The following is a 17,658-nucleotide window of genomic DNA, read 5'->3' on the forward strand; positions in this document are numbered from 1 at the left end:
TCAATATTTGCGTGAATTGGCTTACGACACCAAAATCTATTTAACTAAAGTTGTAGCTGAAAATGTTCCTAAATTAAATCTAGAACAGAGAAAAGTTTACAATGAAATTTTAAATTCGATTATATCTGATTCTGGGCAGTTATGTATTTTCTTGATGCTCCAGGTGGTACTGGAAAAACGTTTTTAATCAATTTACTGCTTGCGAAAATCAGGAGTGAAAAAACATCGCGCTATAGCCGTTGCTTCTTCCAGGAATTGCTGCGACTTTGATTAGAACCCGGAGGTAAAACAGCTCACTCTGCCTTTTAGAATTACCTCTCAATTTAGGTTATTCTGAGTCTCCACTTTGTAATACATCTCTAAACAGAGTGATATGGCTCATGTGCTGCGAGAAACAAAAATTATTATCTGGGACGAATGCACTATGGCTCACAAAAATGGTATTGAAGCTCTAAACAGATTGCTCAAAGATATTAGAGGTTGCGACCGAATTATGGGAGGAGTAATTGTTCTCTTGGCCGGTGATTTTAGACAAACTTTGCCTGTTGTGCCACGAGGAACACGTGCAGATGAAGTTAAAGCCTGTATTAAGTCATCAATTTTATGGCCTTCGGTCAAAGTTTTATCTTTGACTATCAATATGCGTGTTCATCTTCAGCCAAATTCGAAAGCAGAAGAGTTTTCAAAAATACTGATTGATATAGGTGATGGCCAAATTCCGGAAGAAGACGGACGAATAAACGTGTCCTATATTAATTGTGAAACTGTCCCAGATTTAATCACCTTGACTGACAAAATATACCCGAATATTGACAAAGCTGGCGATAATTGTAGTTCATGGTTAAAGGAGAGAGCCATCCTCACACCAACCAATGAACAAGTCAATTGTATTAACAACTGTTTGCTGGAGAAACTGCCAACTGAGCAAGTAAGATATGAATCGGTGGACAAAGTACTGGAGGATGAAGAAGCTGTCCACTATCCTGTTGAATTCTTACACACACTCAATCCACCAGGGATACCACCTCATGTTCTTCAACTCAAGATTGGCACTCCAATAATGTTGCTCCGCAATTTAAATCCGCCATAAATTATGTAATGGTACCAGGCTTCAAGTCAAGGTCTTACACAAAAATGTCATTGAAGCCATGATTTTCACCGGAAAATATGAAGGAGAAACTGTAATCATTCAAGGATCCCTCTGATTCCATCAGATTACCACTTCGAATTTAAACGTCTGCAATTTCCTGTCAAAGTTTGTTATGCCATGACGATTAACAAGGCACAAGGGCAGAGTTTAAAGATGACTGGTATTGATTTAAGAAATGACTGTTTCTCTCATGGCCAACTATACGTGGCATGCTCAAGAGTAAGTTCACCTGACAGCTTGGTCATTCTTCAACCAATAGGAAAAACGAAGAATGTTGTATATAAAGAAGTTTTAAGTATTTAATTTTCTATTTTTGACTATATTAATAATTTCTTTAAATTAGATCGATAGAATCAGAAAATAAACAGTAATCCAATCAATAAATATTAAAATTTAAAAAAATTTTTGGATCTACCGCTAGAATGGTTTTAATTCAATTATTTTAAATATTTTATCTATATAATAATTTCTTTTTACTGTTACAAAAGAAATGTTTATCAAGCTTTCAATTTTTGTTTAGTGTTAATTGATTGGATACATTTATAGATTGAAAACGAATAGATATAATAAATAATATATTTTAATAGTTTTCAGGTTTATTGTAAAAGAAGCTAAAACTATGAACAATGTGTTTTGGATTTTAATTTACGTTTCTAATATACAAAATTAGTGATCAAAAATTTTAAAACTATGAAAATAATAACAGTATAAAAAATAAGAACAATGATAAAATAGAAAAATGATAGCAATATGGTAAAAGTTCATAGTTTTAAATTTATAACCATTGTTCTTTTAGAATTAGTTAATAAAAAAGATATAAGTTAAATTACTGTTTTTTTATTTAGCACGACATGAAGTATTGATGCCTAGGTTTAAGTTGTTTATATCCAATCTATATTTATATAGATTTGATATGTGTAACAAATTCTAAACTTGATGGCATTGACACTCACGTCGATCCATGGTGTAGAGCCTACTGGGGATCCCGCCATGTAAAATAATGGGAAAGCATCGTACGACACAGTACCTCCATGGTGATGTGGAAAGCTGTGTTATTTATTATTTTAACTCATATAAATCGATAAGACCCTAAGTAGTTAAGGGTGTCTTAATTTCGTAAAATCCGTTCATGATAAATAATTAGGCAGCTAGATAACATAATTTAATATTTCTTTCACTTGGCATGTATTTTATGCCACGCGAAGCGGGTGGTAAGGCAGAGTATATACAGCTATATATATATATATATATATATATATATATATATATATATATATATATATATATATATATATATATATATATACAAAATATTAAATAGATAATGAAAGTAAGGTAAAAGACCCAGTTATGACACTGAACTAGTTATTAACACTTGCAATTTCATTTTAATTAAATAATACAAATCGCCTCTAATAAATTAACAGCCGAGACCAGTGATTGCAGTTTCAATCGGCTTAGCGAAACGAATGGAAATTTTGAAAAAACCTTTTTAGAGATAATAGATAATTTAATAAACTATTTCACCACAAAGCGTTTTTTTCGAAAATTTCATTCGTTTCATGAAACCAATCGAAACTGCAATTGCTCTGCTGTTGGGAGTGCGACAGAGATAGTTCCGTTGAACTCCGTGAGAGCAAAGCGAGAAAAAGATGGTCTCGCCTGTTAATAAATATAAATTTTGAGATAATTGGTTTTTTGAGAACATTTTATTAATTATTTTTTTAATTAGAAAAAAATTGCAAGTGTCAATCAACCAGGCCAGTGTCAATAACTGGGTTTTTTACCTTAGTAACTTATTTACAGACAAATGATTTTTAAAAATAAAACTAATTGGTTTTTTTTAACCGTGCAGGTCAACACTGAAGACGACAATAACATAGATCTTAACAGTGAGATATGTCAACAAATCGACAACAGTAAAATAAAAAATAGCCAAGAGCCCTGTTTAAAATTTCCAATAGGATCCCATCAAAAGCGACAAAAGCCACTCAGAAACCCATAAATTTTATTGGTTTCTAAGTGGCTTCTGTCGCTTTTGATGGGATCTTATTGGATATTTTCAACAGGGAGGTGAAGAACCACAATGACAGTACAGTTCAACTTGTATACAACGCTCCAAAAAATAATTCGGTGAGAAAAAAAAATTATTATCTTCCTGTATTGTAATCTAATTTTGATCTTCGACGTCTTAGATTTATTTTTTAAAAGCTTGCATATTTAGAATTAATTCAATTTAACATTTAAGGACATTATTAATGATTGCTTGAATCAAGACAAAAAATCGATGGCTCAAGAATAATTTTAAAAATGATTGTTTATAAAACTAGATTTTCAGGAGTCGAGACGTAGTTTCAGAAAATTTCTTTACTTTAAGCATCTACTTTCCGATTTTTGATATCACTTATAATAGCTATTGAGTTATTAACAAAAAAACTTAGATTTGTTAATTTACTTATGTTTTTTGTTATAAATAAATCGAAATTTTAATTTGAAAAAAAAAAAAAAAAAAGAAAAAAAAAACTGTCTTTCTCAAAATTTAATTCTGCATCGAATGAGCTATTGTTCATATTTTTGCCATAACTAAACAATTTTTTTTTCATGCATTTAACTCCATAATAATAACGAAATTCTTGTATACTTACAAGTAAGGCGTTCACGGTTATACACGCATAGCAATGTCTGCAAAAAATTTCTTACCATACGTTTTATTGATAGACTACCATTATACAACTCCTAAAGGAGTGAAGTTAGAAAAAAATTTTGTAAAAATTATTTTTTCAACAATTTGTCAATTCCCTTGAAAAATGATGTAAATCTCAAGTTTTTCATATGTTAATGAATTAAACTTTGTTAAATTCAAAATAATGAAAAAAAATTCTTTTAAGGTATTGAAAAATAAGTGATTACAAGCTTTTATATTATTTAATTGCTTAAAGTTGTAAAAATGTTTTTCTAATAAAATATTATAAGTATTTTTTAGAGAAAAAACACAATGTTAAAAGATTTGGTAAAGTTTTAATTAAGCTTTCTATAAATATATATTTACAAAATAATAAATAGATAATGAAGATAGTAACTTATTTACAGTCAAATTATTTTTAAACATAAAAATAATTTTTTTTTTTTGCCATGCAGCTCAACACTGAAGAAGACAATAATATAGGGTCATTCCACCAAATAAGAACATTTTTACGGGGCGACCCTCGCGGATTATGTTTAAAATTTATGGAGGTATTCTCTATCATAAGACAAAAATTCCCTGAGAGTTTTAGCTCTTAATACGCAGCGGTCTTGAAGTTATGATTTTTTGAAATTTTGGAAAAAATTTTTTTTCAACTTTTTCGTCAATTTTTCTGATATGAAAAACATTTTTAAACAAAATCGACAAACATTGTATTTTGTAGGAAAAATTCTCAGCTTTTGAATGAAAATATTTATTTTTTCATAAACCCATCAGAAGACCCTTAAAAATCGAATTGAAGTGGAAAAATTGATTTTTTTCGGTGTGCAGCCCAAAATTCTTCAAATTTGAATTTTTTTTCTGAAAGCTAAGAGTTTTTTACACAAAATATAGCGTTTTGCCGGTGTGCATATTTTTTGTTTCGTCACAATTAAATTAAATGTTAGATTCACTATGCAGTAATATAATTCAGAAAAGTAATATAATTTTCTCTTTAATACTAAAATTATAGTACTCAGAAATTTTGAACCACCTAATTAAAAAATGAGTCTATACTTCGTCACTTATCATGCAGATGGCGCTCACAACTCCCTCCATTTACTTTCATTTTGTGATTCTTTCCTGATGTACCTGAAGTTCCGATCGTTTTTTTATGAACGAAAATAAAAAAAAAATTTTTTTTCTTTTGAAACTGAAAATGGTTTTTCGGCTCCAAATAAAAACAAATAGCCCTAAAAATGATATATTGACTCCTCTAAAAACCGAAACTACCCTTACAGCCACCCCGAAGACTTGAGAGTTTTTTTCAAAAATTCTAAAAAAATCCTTGCGAGGGTCCTTGGAAGCTGCCGATTTTTAAGAGTACTCCTAGTACCCCCCCACATAATACGAAAAGTCATTAGGCTGCTAACACCCCTGGAACTACCCCTCCAGACACCCCAAAGACTTAGAGGTTTTTTTTAAAAATTCTGAAAAAATCCTTTCAAGAGTCCTTGGAGGCTGCCGATTTTTTAGAGTACTCCTAGTATCCCCCCACAAGATATAAAAAATCATCAGGACGCTAACACCCCCGGAACTACCCCTCCAGCCACCCCATAGACTTAAAGGTTTTTTTTTAAAATTATGAAAAAATCCTTTCAAGGGTCCTTGGAGACTGCCGATTTTTTAGAGTACTCCTAGTATCCCCCCACAAGATATAAAAAATCATCAGGAGGCTAACACCCCCGGAACTACCCCTCCAGCCACCCCAAAGACTCATAAATTAAAAAAAAATAAAGAAAAAATCCTTGCAAGGGTCCTTGGAAGCTGCTGATTTTTTAAAGTACTCTTAGTACCCCCCCACAAGATATAAAAAATCATCAGGCTGCTAACACCCCGAAACTACCCCTCCAGCCACCCCAAAGACTTAGAGGTTTTTTTTTTAAAATTATGAAAAAATCCTTGCGAGGGTCCTTGGAAGCTGCCGATTTTTTAGAGTACTCCTAGTATCCCCCCACAAGATATAAAAAATCATCAGGACGCTAACACCCCCGGAACTACCCCTCCAGCCACCCCATAGACTTAGAGGTTTTTTTTTGAAATTATGAAAAAATCCTTTCAAGGGTCCTTGGAAGCTGCTGATTTTTTAAAGTACTCCTAGTTCCCCCCACAAGATATAAAAAATCATCAGGACGCTAACACCCCCGGAACTACCCCTTCAGCCACCCCAAAGACTTAGAGGTTTTTTTTAAAAATTTTGAAAAAATCCTTTCAAGGGTCCTTGGAGGCTGCCGATTTTTTAGAGTACTCCTAGTACCCACCCACAAGATATAAAAAATCATCAGGAGGCTAACACCCCCGGAACTACCCCTCCAGCCACCCCAAAGACTTAGAGGTTTTTTTTAAAAATTCTGAAAAAATCCTTTCAAGGGTCCTTGGAGGCTGCCGATTTTTTAGAGTACTCCTAGTATCCCCCCACAAGATATAAAAAATCATCAGGAGGCTAACACCCCCGGAACTACCCCTCCAACCACCCCAAAGACTCATAAATTGAAAAAAAATAAAGAAAAAATCCTTGCGAGGGTCCTTGGAAGCTGCCGATTTTTTAGAGTACTCCTAGTACTTCCCAACAATATACAAAAAATCATCAGGAGGCTAACACCCCTGGAACTACCCCTCCAGCCACCCCAAAGACTTAGAGGTTTTTTTTACAAATTCTGAAAAAATCCTTGCGAGGGTCCTTGGAAGCTGCCGATTTTTTAGAGTACTCCTGGTATCCCTCCACAAGATATAAAAAATCATCAGGACGCTAACACCCCCGGAACTACCCCTCCAGCCACCCCAAAGACTCATAAATTAAAAAAAAATAAAGAAAAAATCCTTTCAAGGGTCCTTGGAGGCTGCCGATTTTTTAGAGTACTCCTAGTATCCCCCCACAAGATATAAAAAATCATCAGGAGGCTAACACCCCCGGAATTACCCCTCCAGTTACCCCAAAGACTCATAAATTAAAAAAAAATAAAGAAAAAATCCTTGCGAGGGTCCTTGGAAGCTGCCGATTTTTTAGAGTACTCCTAGTACCCCCCCACAAGATATAAAAAATTATCAGGACGCTAACACCCCCGGAACTACCCCTCCAGCCACCCCAAAGACAGAAGTTTTTTTCAAAAATGTTTTTTTTTTTTTATTGAGGATTTAGTCATTATGTGATGGTGTTAGCCGAGCCAAAGGATTAAGAAACTTGCAAGTTACAAGACCATTACGCTCCATGTTTATGCAATGTTAATTAATTTTTTTCACATTGGTTGTTTCTTAATTCTTTGGTCGTTGCCCAGGACACGCCACGAGGAGGCCACCATATATTTAATAAATGATATTAGTATTCAATTTGTTCAATCGATATGCGTCGATCGAACATTACTTATATCTTTTATTAAGTGTCCCACCCGATCTCCTATCTTTATTTTAAGCTGTTATCGACCGTCTTTGATGTATATTTCCTAATGATTCATATTTTATTTTTACGTTTATTGCTAAATTTCAAAATGAAATATCTCAAGGAAAATATACCCTAGTCGCATTACTGCTGACCGAATTTTCAATTAGGTACATCTTTAGTTATTTTTCTATATCAAAAAAGTTGTTCTTAAATTCCTTATTGTTAATACCCAGAAAATCAGTATTCTTAGTCGCATCACTGCTGACCGAATTATCAATCAGGTACATTTTTACTTTTTCTTTTATTAAAAAAGTTATTCTATAATTTTTTTATTGTTAATACCTACGAAAACAGTATTCTTGGTCGCATTATTGCTGACCGAATTCTACACCTACAGTGTTCTTGTAATTTTTTAAATTTAATTTTAAGGAAAAAGCAAATTTCTAGTGCTAAAAATCCCTATACGATATGAAAATTTTTGCACAGATAATTTATTCTTGGTCGCATTACTGCTGACCGAATTATGTATGAAAATTTCCTTTAAACAGCTTATTTTTTCTTTATTATGCATAAGTTTAATAGTCTTAGTCATTGAATCACTGATCAAGTTCTGCACAAATTACGTTTTTGTATTAAGTTAAAGACTCAGTTTTATACACTAGGAAGCTTCTGTGAATGTTTTCGCAATGACATCTATATGTTTGTATGTGTATATGCATATATACATGTATATGTGTATGTAACCCTTTTATAATTTTTGAACGGCTTGACTGGTTTCATCGCGGTTGGCGCCATTCGAGAAGGCTTGACCAAACTTTGATTTTGAATACACTTCAGACCGATTCGGACCAGTTGATTTTGAGAAATTTCAAAAAAAGTACAAAATAAAATTTTTCCAAATGTTGTTTTTTTGGAATAAATTGTAACGGGGTGGTTAGCCCTGTCCAATTGGTCACCCCTTTCCTCTTTGAAAAGGGCGCCTCTGGGATTTTATACTCGGTGTCCCAGAAACCGGGGAGCATGAGAAGGAAAGATCGGGTCGTGAGAAGTTGAGAAAGGCTGAAAAATTAATACTGAGAAACAATTATTAACAATTAACAATTCAATTATTTATTTAATTTAAACAATTTAATTTTAACAAAATTCCTTAATAATATTACCCTTAAAATTAACTTATCAATTACTTAATTGTGAGAACCTCTCACCTACGCAGGCACTTGCCAAAACTTACAACTAAATATCCTTAAATTCTTTCAACTATAGATCATTACGCATCTATCTTCTTAATTTCTTAACTCTACATAGACCATTACGCATCTATCCTTAATTTCCTAATTCAATCATAGACCATTACGCATCTAGATTCCTAATTTCTAAATTTAATCATAGACCATTACGCATCTAGATTCTTAATTCCTTAACCCTCGTCCAACTGACGGAATACCATATAATCTTACTAAATTTCATATAAAATCATCCACCGGACGTTAACTTCATTTCTCAAAATTCTTTCATTATTCATACATCTTAATTACCAATAAAACTATATCCCAAAACTTCGTATTCTCCAAATTTACCAAAATTACGCCCAACAATTTCTTAATACAAAATTCCGACCTTCAATTTTAATTCATTAAATTCATTAATCCATCTTACTTAACTAAATTCATTTTTAACTTACTTAACTAAATTTTCAACTAAAATTATCAATCAATTTATTCTACTAAACTCACTAATTTATTTTATTTCTCAATCTCCACTAATAATCTTTACAAAATCCACTAAATACTTTTATTGACAAAGTTCATTACTCATCTTCTAAATTTACTAGATTCATCAATTCTTCTTAGCTAATTTCTCTAATCAATTATTCTTAAACTCAATAAATTTCTTAATAAATTCATTCGCTAAATTAACTACTTTAATTTCCCAAAAAAATTCTAAATATCAACTGTTATAATCCTAAGCGTCTTAACAAAATTTCTCAGCCATAGAACTCTCTAGAATGACCTTCACTGACTTAATTACGCATTTTTATTTCTTATTCCAATTTACTTTTCTTTATATCTCGAAAATTATTAACTAAATTAATTTATTATAGCCAGCAGGCCTATAATAAATTACTGATTAAATTATCTACAGTAAATTCACAAATAACTATTAATCTCATTCTTTTAAAATAAATGTCCAATAACAAAAACTAGCTAAATGACCTTGGCGCATGAATTTCTAAAGTACAAAACTTGCTAATACTAAGATGACCGCTCAAGAAATTAAATTTAATTATTTTGGCCTCTTAATTAGATTATTAATTAATTTGGCCTAAAATAACTTAGAATACCTGACAACTGAAACCGGTACTCCAGCGATGAAATCTTTTCCCAGTAGAAAGAAAATGACGGGATCGGCTTCACTGTACCTACTGACTTCCAAGGCTCCAGAAACTCGTATCTCCAAATTACACCCAGCTCCCGATCTTATCCTCGATCAATTTATCCTAGAAATTCCAGTAAATAAATATTTCGAATAAGACGAAGATCGTCAGCCAAATGGCCTAACGACAAGTAATTTTTAACAAAATACCAGACAATAAAATTTAATCGCTTCGTTCCATTCGTGAAGCCTTAAGAAATCAACTACTTACTTGTCTTAGAAAATTATCCCACGCTGGAACACAGTTACTTAACGTACTCGCAAAATTTGCAGGAAGAAAGAGGGTCTTGACACAACACCCGGCGTTTTTATAACCTCTGCTCGTGCTCTCCAACTTCGCTCCCGCGCTTCATTTTCCGGGGACAGCGGTGGGGACTCCGCGATACATACGACCCGGTGACGAGTCGTACAACTACTTCATCGCGCTCCGAAGGTAAAGAGTAGCTCCTACTCACCGCGGCACGATAATCAAAATTAAGTCCCGCGGGAATTCAAATTCCCTGTCACAAAATTTTAAATGGCTTTATCGACCGATTTTAAAAACTAATTAGCTCTTAACATCAAGAGACCACGTTGATTGCCGCCAGTGCGGTCAAAGTGGGTTGATTCATTCGTGAGTTATCGTTGTCGAAAGAAAACCGAAAAAAAAGTTTTTTCGGAATCATTCCGAAATTCCTAGTTTGATCAATTCATACTCAAAGATTCTTTATGAGGCTTCGAAAACTAAGTCGAATGCTGCCAACCGTGTGAAAATCGATTCATTCATTAAAAGTTATTACAGTTTGAAAATTCAAAAAATTGTGTTTCATTCAACTGCTATTAGAGTTTTAAGCTCGGAGAGCTCAAAATAACACAAAAATCATATTTTTGAGCTCAAAGAGCTCCAATGGTATTGTGTAATTTTGAGCGCTCAAGTACAAAATGAGCGGGAAGTTGCAGGGATGACCTTTACGGTCAACCGTCGTCCTAGTATTTTTTGTTTTAATTTTTTTTGATTCCTATGAAACTTTGGAATAAAAAATCAATCGCTTGTTTTGAACTTAGAAATAACTGCAATTGATTCCTATCGTTTAATGCTTAGTTATCTATGTTTTTCTTATACAAAAACTGTTTAAATATTTTTTACAAGCTCGGCATTGATATTTTACATCCTGAAGTACAGTATATATTAATTCTTTGTTCGTAAACGGATCGTAATCAAATTCTTTATTTTTCAACTTTTCTTCGTCGTCAGAGTTCACTTGGTCATAACTTATGCATTTAAAGTGTAGCCATCGTTTACATATTGTGCAATTTTTTTTATTTTTCTCATCTTCATCTTCTTCCAAGCAAAATATGCATTTAGTTTTCAAATTCTCTGAATTTTTCGTTATTGATTCAACTATTTCTTTTCTGAATACATCTGGATCAAAAGTACTATCCATATTTACATTTAATCCTACACACCGTATAAAATAACAAATATATATTGCTGAATTCCATGTATCATATATCTGCATAACCGGCTGATTCCTTTCATCTTTCATTGTCCATTCCTTATCTTTTGCTAGTTTCAATGATGAATTGTCATTACACTCATTTGTGTACGTTACGAACGATTTCAAAACTCGTTTAACATCTGTTGTTCTTTCGTAAGGATCAATCAATTCTAAAGTATATTCTTTTTTATCTATTACTAATAAACGCCAATGCGCCTTGTATCTATAAGGCATAAGTATGACATTTGAAACTAATAAATAATAAAAAAAAAAAGTAAAAATGTACCTGATTGATAATTCGGTCAGCAGTGATGCGACTAAGAATACTGATTTTCTGGGTATTAACAATAAGGAATTTAAGAACAACTTTTTTGATATAGAAAAATAACTAAAGATGTACCTAATTGAAAATTCGGTCAGCAGTAATGCGACTAGGGTATATTTTCCTTGAGATATTTCATTTTGAAATTTAGCAATAAACGTAAAAATAAAATATGAATCATTAGGAAATATACATCAAAGACGGTCGATAACAGCTTAAAATAAAGATAGGAGATCGGGTGGGACACTTAATAAAAGATATAAGTAATGTTCGATCGACGCATATCGATTGAACAAATTGAATACTAATATCATTTATTAAATATATAGTGGCCTCCTCGTGGCGTGTCCTGGGCAACGACCAAAGAATTAAGAAACAACCAATGTGAAAAAAATTAATTAACATTGCATAAACATGGAGCGTAATGGTCTTGTAACTTGCAAGTTTCTTAATTTTTTGGCTCGGCTAACACCATCACATAATGACTAAATCTTCAATAAAAAAAAAAAAAAACATTTTTGAAAAAACTTCTGTCTTTGGGGTGGCTGGAGGGGTAGTTCCGGGGGTGTTAGCGTCCTGATGATTTTTTATATCTTGTGGGGGGATACTAGAAGTACTCTAAAAAATCGGCAGCCTCCAAGGACCCTTGGAAGGATTTTTTCATAATTTTTAAAAAAAACCTCTAAGTCTTTGGGGTGCCTGGAGGGGCAGTTCCGGAGATGTTAGCAGCCTGATGATTTTTTATATCTTGTGGGTGGGTACTAGGAGTACTCTAAAAAATCGGCAGCTTCCAAGGACCCTTGAAGGGATTTTTTCTTTATTTTTTTTTAATTTATGAGTCTTTGGGGTGGCTGGAGGGGTAGTTCCGGGGGTGTTAGCGTCCTGATGATTTTTTATATCTTGTGGGGGGATACTAGGAGTACTCTAAAAAATCGGCAGCCTCCAAGGACCCTTGAAAGTATTTTTTCAGAATTTTTGAAAAAAACCTCTAAGTCTTTGGGGTGGCTGGAGGGGTAGTTCCGGGGGTGTTAGCGTCCTGATGATTTTTTATATCTTGTGGGTGGGTACTAGAAGTACTCTAAAAAATCGGCAGCCTCCAAGGACCCTCGCAAGGATTTTATCAGAATTTTTAAAAAAAACCTCTAAGTCTTTGGGGTGGCTGGAGGGGTAGTTCCGGGGGTGTTAGCCTCCTGATGATTTTTTATATCTTGTGGGGGGATACTAGGAGTACTCTAAAAAATCGGCAGCCTCCAAGGACCCTTGAAAGGATTTTTTCAGAATTTTTAAAAAAAACCTCTAAGTCTTTGGGGTGGCTGGAGGGGTAGTTCCGGGTGTGTTAGCGTCCTGATGATTTTTTATATCTTGTGGGTGGGTACTAGGAGTACTCTAAAAAATCGGCAGCTTCCAAGGACCCTCGCAAGGATTTTTTCTTTATTTTTTTTTAATTTATGAGTCTTTGGGGTGGCTGGAGGGATAGTTCCGGGGGTGTTAGCGTCCTGATGATTTTTTATATCTTGTGGAGGGATACCAGGAGTACTCTTAAAAATCGGCAGCTTCCAAGGACCCTCGCAAGGATTTTTTCTTTATTTTTTTTTAATTTATGAGTCTTTGGGGTGGCTGGAGGGGTAGTTCCGGGGGTGTTAGCGTCCTGATGATTTTTTATATCTTGTGGAGGGATACCAGGAGTACTCTTGAAAATCGGCAGCCTCCAAGGACCCTTGAAAGAATTTTTTAATATTTAAAAAAAAAAACTCTAAGTCTTTGGGGTTGCTGGAGGGGTAGTTCCGGGGGTGTTAGCGTCCTGATGATTTTTTATATCTTGTGGGTGGGTACTAGAAGTACTCTAAAAAATCGGCAGCCTCCAAGGACCCTTGAAAGGATTTTTTCAGAATTTTTAAAAAAACCTCTAAGTCTTTGGGGTGTCTGGAGGGGTAGTTCCGGGGGTGTTAGCAGCCTTATGATTTATCGTATTATGTGGGGGGTACTAGGAGTACTCTTAAAAATCGGCAGCTTCCAAGGACCCTCGCAAGGATTTTTTTACAATTTTTGAAAAAAACTCTCAAGTCTTCGGGGTGGCTGTAAGGGTAGTTTCGGTTTTTAGAGGAGTCAATATATCATTTTTAGGGCTATTTGTTTTTATTTGGAGCCGAAAAACCATTTCCAGTTTCAAAAGAAAAAAAATTTTTTTTTTATTTTCGTTCATAAAAAAACGATCGGAACTTCAGGTACATCTTTCTTGAGCGATTTCTTTTCAGATCGTTTGTTCTTAACAAAAATATAATTGCTCAAGTTTTTAAGTAATAATTATTGCGTTACTTTGATATTTCATCGCCATGAGTAAACGTATACGGTCAGTAAATTGTTGTTAATCCATTCAATGAGTCACGTAAGTAACTAATACAGTCCACTTGACCTCTTATGTATAACCTCTACGTAGAACCAATTAAATTAATGGCCTTGTGTTTAATATTGACTTTTGACATCTAGTTAAACGAAACTTTTAGATAAAAAAGGAGTTAAAGATTTAAGAAAATTTCCCGACGAAGATCGTTGGAAATTTCCTGACTTAGATGACACTTCAATGTTATGTGTGCGTTGTCGATTCCGTGTCAAAGAATATATTCCGCCGGCATCAGAGGAAGAGGAAATTATTTCAAGTCAAATTAGTGTTGAAAGTCTGAGTATATCAGCTGAAATTTGTACTCAAGGAAGCAGTTTATCTCGAACTGTCAGTAATTTTAGCGACAATCTATGTGATTACAATGATCATTCTTTAAAGCGATTTTTGAAAATTCCTCTTATTGAAAAAGACAGGTAAAAATTTTCTATTGATTAAGTTTTTCATTTACTGAGTGAAAACTTACTTAATCATTTTTCTATGCGTTTAATTTAAGGTTATATTCTGAAAAAAATTATGGAGTTAAAAAAACTTGATGAGAGCTATACTGCCCTAGAGAATAAGTTCCAATCACAATTTGGAATAGTACCTGAATCTACCTACAGAAAGATTAATCAAGATCATTGTTTCATGATAGCTAAAGTGAAGAAATTATATAACGCTGAAAGTGACAAGTAAATTTTTATAACAATCGATCATTTCAAAATATTCTCATTTTTTCATATTAATACAATCGATCGTTTGCTTTACAGATCAATAAAAAAGAAGCTGCTTTCAATTTTACCCGACAGTTGGGAAGTCAGTCGTATAGCATCTGAATTTAACTGTTCTCGAAAAATTGTACTGAATCTTAAAAATGATATCAGTGAATCTGAGAATGTTGATTTAGACTCTGGTGAAATGACTACTAATACTTTGAATCCCACAAAAGTTCCAGGCAATCAGCTGCTTAAGTTAGATGTAAAAAAACTTGTCATTGATTTTTATGAAAGCGAAGAAAACTCAAAACAATTAGCGGGCATGAAAGATTTTAAATCTGTGAAGGATTGTGATGGAAATCGAACTACACATGTCGTATGTGTTTGTACTATTCATCAAAATGTAAAATTGATGTTAGAAGGTACTTGTGTATTTGACATTCTCTATAATTATACTAAAACTAGTTATTAATCTTATTACATTTATTCCATTTAGGATGTAATTTTCCAAAATTTGCGAAAAACACTGACTGGGTTGTAGAATCTCAGCCAATTTACAAAAATTTATTAAATAAATTAGTTTGTAACAATCCAAAAGAATCGTGCTTTTCCAGAATGTGCAATAGTTGTCCAAATAATGAAGAAATCGCTGATTATTTTCGTGTGTCGTTTATGAATCTGATGTTAATGAAATCCAATATAAAATGTGGACATCAACAGACCGTTGTACTATTGTGAATGTTACTTCAGATTCCGAAGACTTCATCGAGACTTTAGTGACGCAACTTGATAAGCTTTTGAAACATGATTTTATTGCGAAAACACAAAGTCGATTTTTTTCTGATACAAAACTAAATTTAAAGAGCGGGGAATTCGCCGTAGTATTTGACTTTGCGGAAAATTATGCATTCGTTGTGCAGGAAGGAGCTCAAGGCTTTCATTGGAATAATGATCAAGCTACTATATTTCCAATGGTGATTTATTATAACGAAAATGATACTATTAAGCATTTGAGCTTTGTTGGTATTTCAGATTGTCTTAAGCACGACACAGTTTTAATTTATTTATTTCAAGAGCAATTGATTGCCTTTCTTAAAAAGAAGTTTGCTGTCATCAATACGATTTTTTACTTCTCTGATGGAGCTCCACAACAATTCAAAAACAAGAAAGCATTTACAAACTTATGTTATCATTATGCTGACTTCGAAATCAACGCTGAGTGGCATTTTTTTGCAACTGCCCATGGCAAAGGACCATGCGATGGTCTTGCGGGTTCATTAAAACGATATGCTGCTAGAGCTTCATTACAAATGAACAATAAAGAGCATATACTGAAACCACAAGATTTGTTTTCCTGGGGAACGAAAAATTTTACAAGCGTTGACTTTACTTTCATAGCTAATGACGATTATTTAATAAAAAAAAATGTGTTAGACGTACGATATTCTCAATCGAAAACGGTGAAAGGTACACAGTCATTATACACTTTTGTGCCTTTAAAAGATGAAATTGGTTATGCTTTCATTAAAACTGTGTCCACATTTCAAAAAAGTTCAAAAATAAAAGTATTTTAATTATAATGAATTTGCGTTTAATTTAATTGTGACGAAACAAAAAACATGCACATCGGCAAAACGCTATATTTTGTGTAAAAAACTCTCAGCTTTCAGAAAAAAATTCAAATTTGAAGAATTTTGGGCTGCACACCAAAAAAAATCAATTTTTCTACTTTAATTCGATTTTTAAGGGTCTTTTGATGAGTTTATGAAAAAATAAATATTTTCATTCAAAAGCTGAGAATTTTTCCTACAAAATACAATGTTTGTCGATTTTGTTTAAAAATGTTTTTCATATCAGAAAAATTGACGAAAAAGTTGAAAAAAAATTTTTTCCAAAATTTCAAAAAATCATAACTTCAAGACCGCTGCGTATTAAGAGCTAAAACTCTCAGGGAATTTTTGTCTTATGATAGAGAACACCTCCATAAATTTTAAACATAATCCGCGAGGGTCGCCTCGTAAAAATGTTCTTATTTGCCCTGATTAAGAAATATGATTTGGAATGATTCGAAAAATTTTAATAATTTCATATTGTATGATATCACAAAATTATGATTCACAATTATTCAAAATGATTCAAAATTCTTAGTTCTGAATAATTTTAAATCATAATTTTATTATTCAAAATTATTCAGAATGATTCAAAGTTCTTAGTTCTGAATCATTTTGAATCATAATTGTATTATTCAAAATTATTCAAAGTTTTTAGTAGTATATGATTTTAAATCATAATTATATTATTTGAAATTATTTAAAATGATTCAAAATTCTTAGCTGTCCATAATTTTGAACCATAACTTTATGACTTAAAATAACTCGAAATGATTTAGAATTGCTCATTTTGAATACTTAAAAATTACTCATTTTAAATACTTAAAAATTGTAAAATTATGATTTAAATTAATTCAAAATAACTTGAAATTTAATTTCTATTAATTTTAAATTATTTTTTCGACATTATTATTAGAAATAATTTATCAAATTAAATTATTTTAATTATATTAAATGAAAAAATAATATTAAAATTGTCAAGTCCTTATTTAATATTTAAAAAAATTTTGGAATAATTCAAGCATTTGACATCTTTTATACTAGAATCAGAAAATAATATTTCATAATTAAAAATAAAAGGAAATTATCGAAAACTATAAAAGAAATTACTATTCAATTATAAGGATAACTTAATAGTTATGATTAGGACCTATAATTAGGAGACATCAAATTGAGGAAATTAATAAGAGATATTAAAATAATGTCACAACATCATAATTGTTTTTAGTAATAAACTTTTTATTAGTAATTTTTTGTTACATCTTACTATTGCTTTCATCGCTTGCTTCTTCATAATCTTTCTCTTCATTTTCCATTGACTCAATATATTGATTTTTTAATAGTTCTTCCAGTTCCTTGTCTGAAATTTCTTCATCTTTCTTTTTTACTTTTCTTTTTCTGGGAATTATAGATTCTTCTTCTTCTTCTTCTTCTTCTTCTTCTTCTTCTTCTTCTTCTTCTTCTTCTT

The 17,658-nt window shown here is 32.3% G+C and overlaps 1 protein-coding gene and 1 long non-coding RNA gene across 3 annotated transcripts in view; both read left to right on the forward strand.

The window, feature by feature from the left end:
• The window catches only part of LOC123260426, a 14,102-nt gene extending 10,988 nt beyond the window's left edge, over positions 1–3,114 (forward strand). The window contains exon 4 of the long non-coding RNA XR_006508458.1: positions 3,006–3,114. This is a non-coding gene — a long non-coding RNA (uncharacterized LOC123260426). The remainder of the gene's footprint in view (positions 1–3,005) is intronic.
• A 10,614-nt stretch (positions 3,115–13,728) lies between these two features.
• LOC123260566 lies at positions 13,729–16,273 on the forward strand. 2 transcript variants are annotated; one of them, XM_044721726.1, is made up of 5 exons: positions 13,729–13,870; positions 13,989–14,298; positions 14,379–14,556; positions 14,635–15,002; positions 15,077–16,273. In XM_044721726.1, exons 3-5 carry the CDS (start codon positions 14,399–14,401, stop codon positions 15,316–15,318), a joined length of 768 nt encoding a protein of 255 aa, XP_044577661.1. In that variant the 5' UTR covers positions 13,729–13,870; positions 13,989–14,298; positions 14,379–14,398; the 3' UTR covers positions 15,319–16,273. The 2 variants fall into 2 exon arrangements, 1 of the variants encoding a protein (XP_044577661.1); XR_006508472.1 differs by having other exon boundaries at positions 13,734–13,834.
• The last annotated feature ends 1,385 nt before the right edge of the window (positions 16,274–17,658 follow it).

The sequence above is a fragment of the Cotesia glomerata genome, linkage group LG3, assembly GCF_020080835.1.
Source record: "Cotesia glomerata isolate CgM1 linkage group LG3, MPM_Cglom_v2.3, whole genome shotgun sequence".
NCBI lineage: Eukaryota > Metazoa > Arthropoda > Insecta > Hymenoptera > Braconidae > Cotesia > Cotesia glomerata.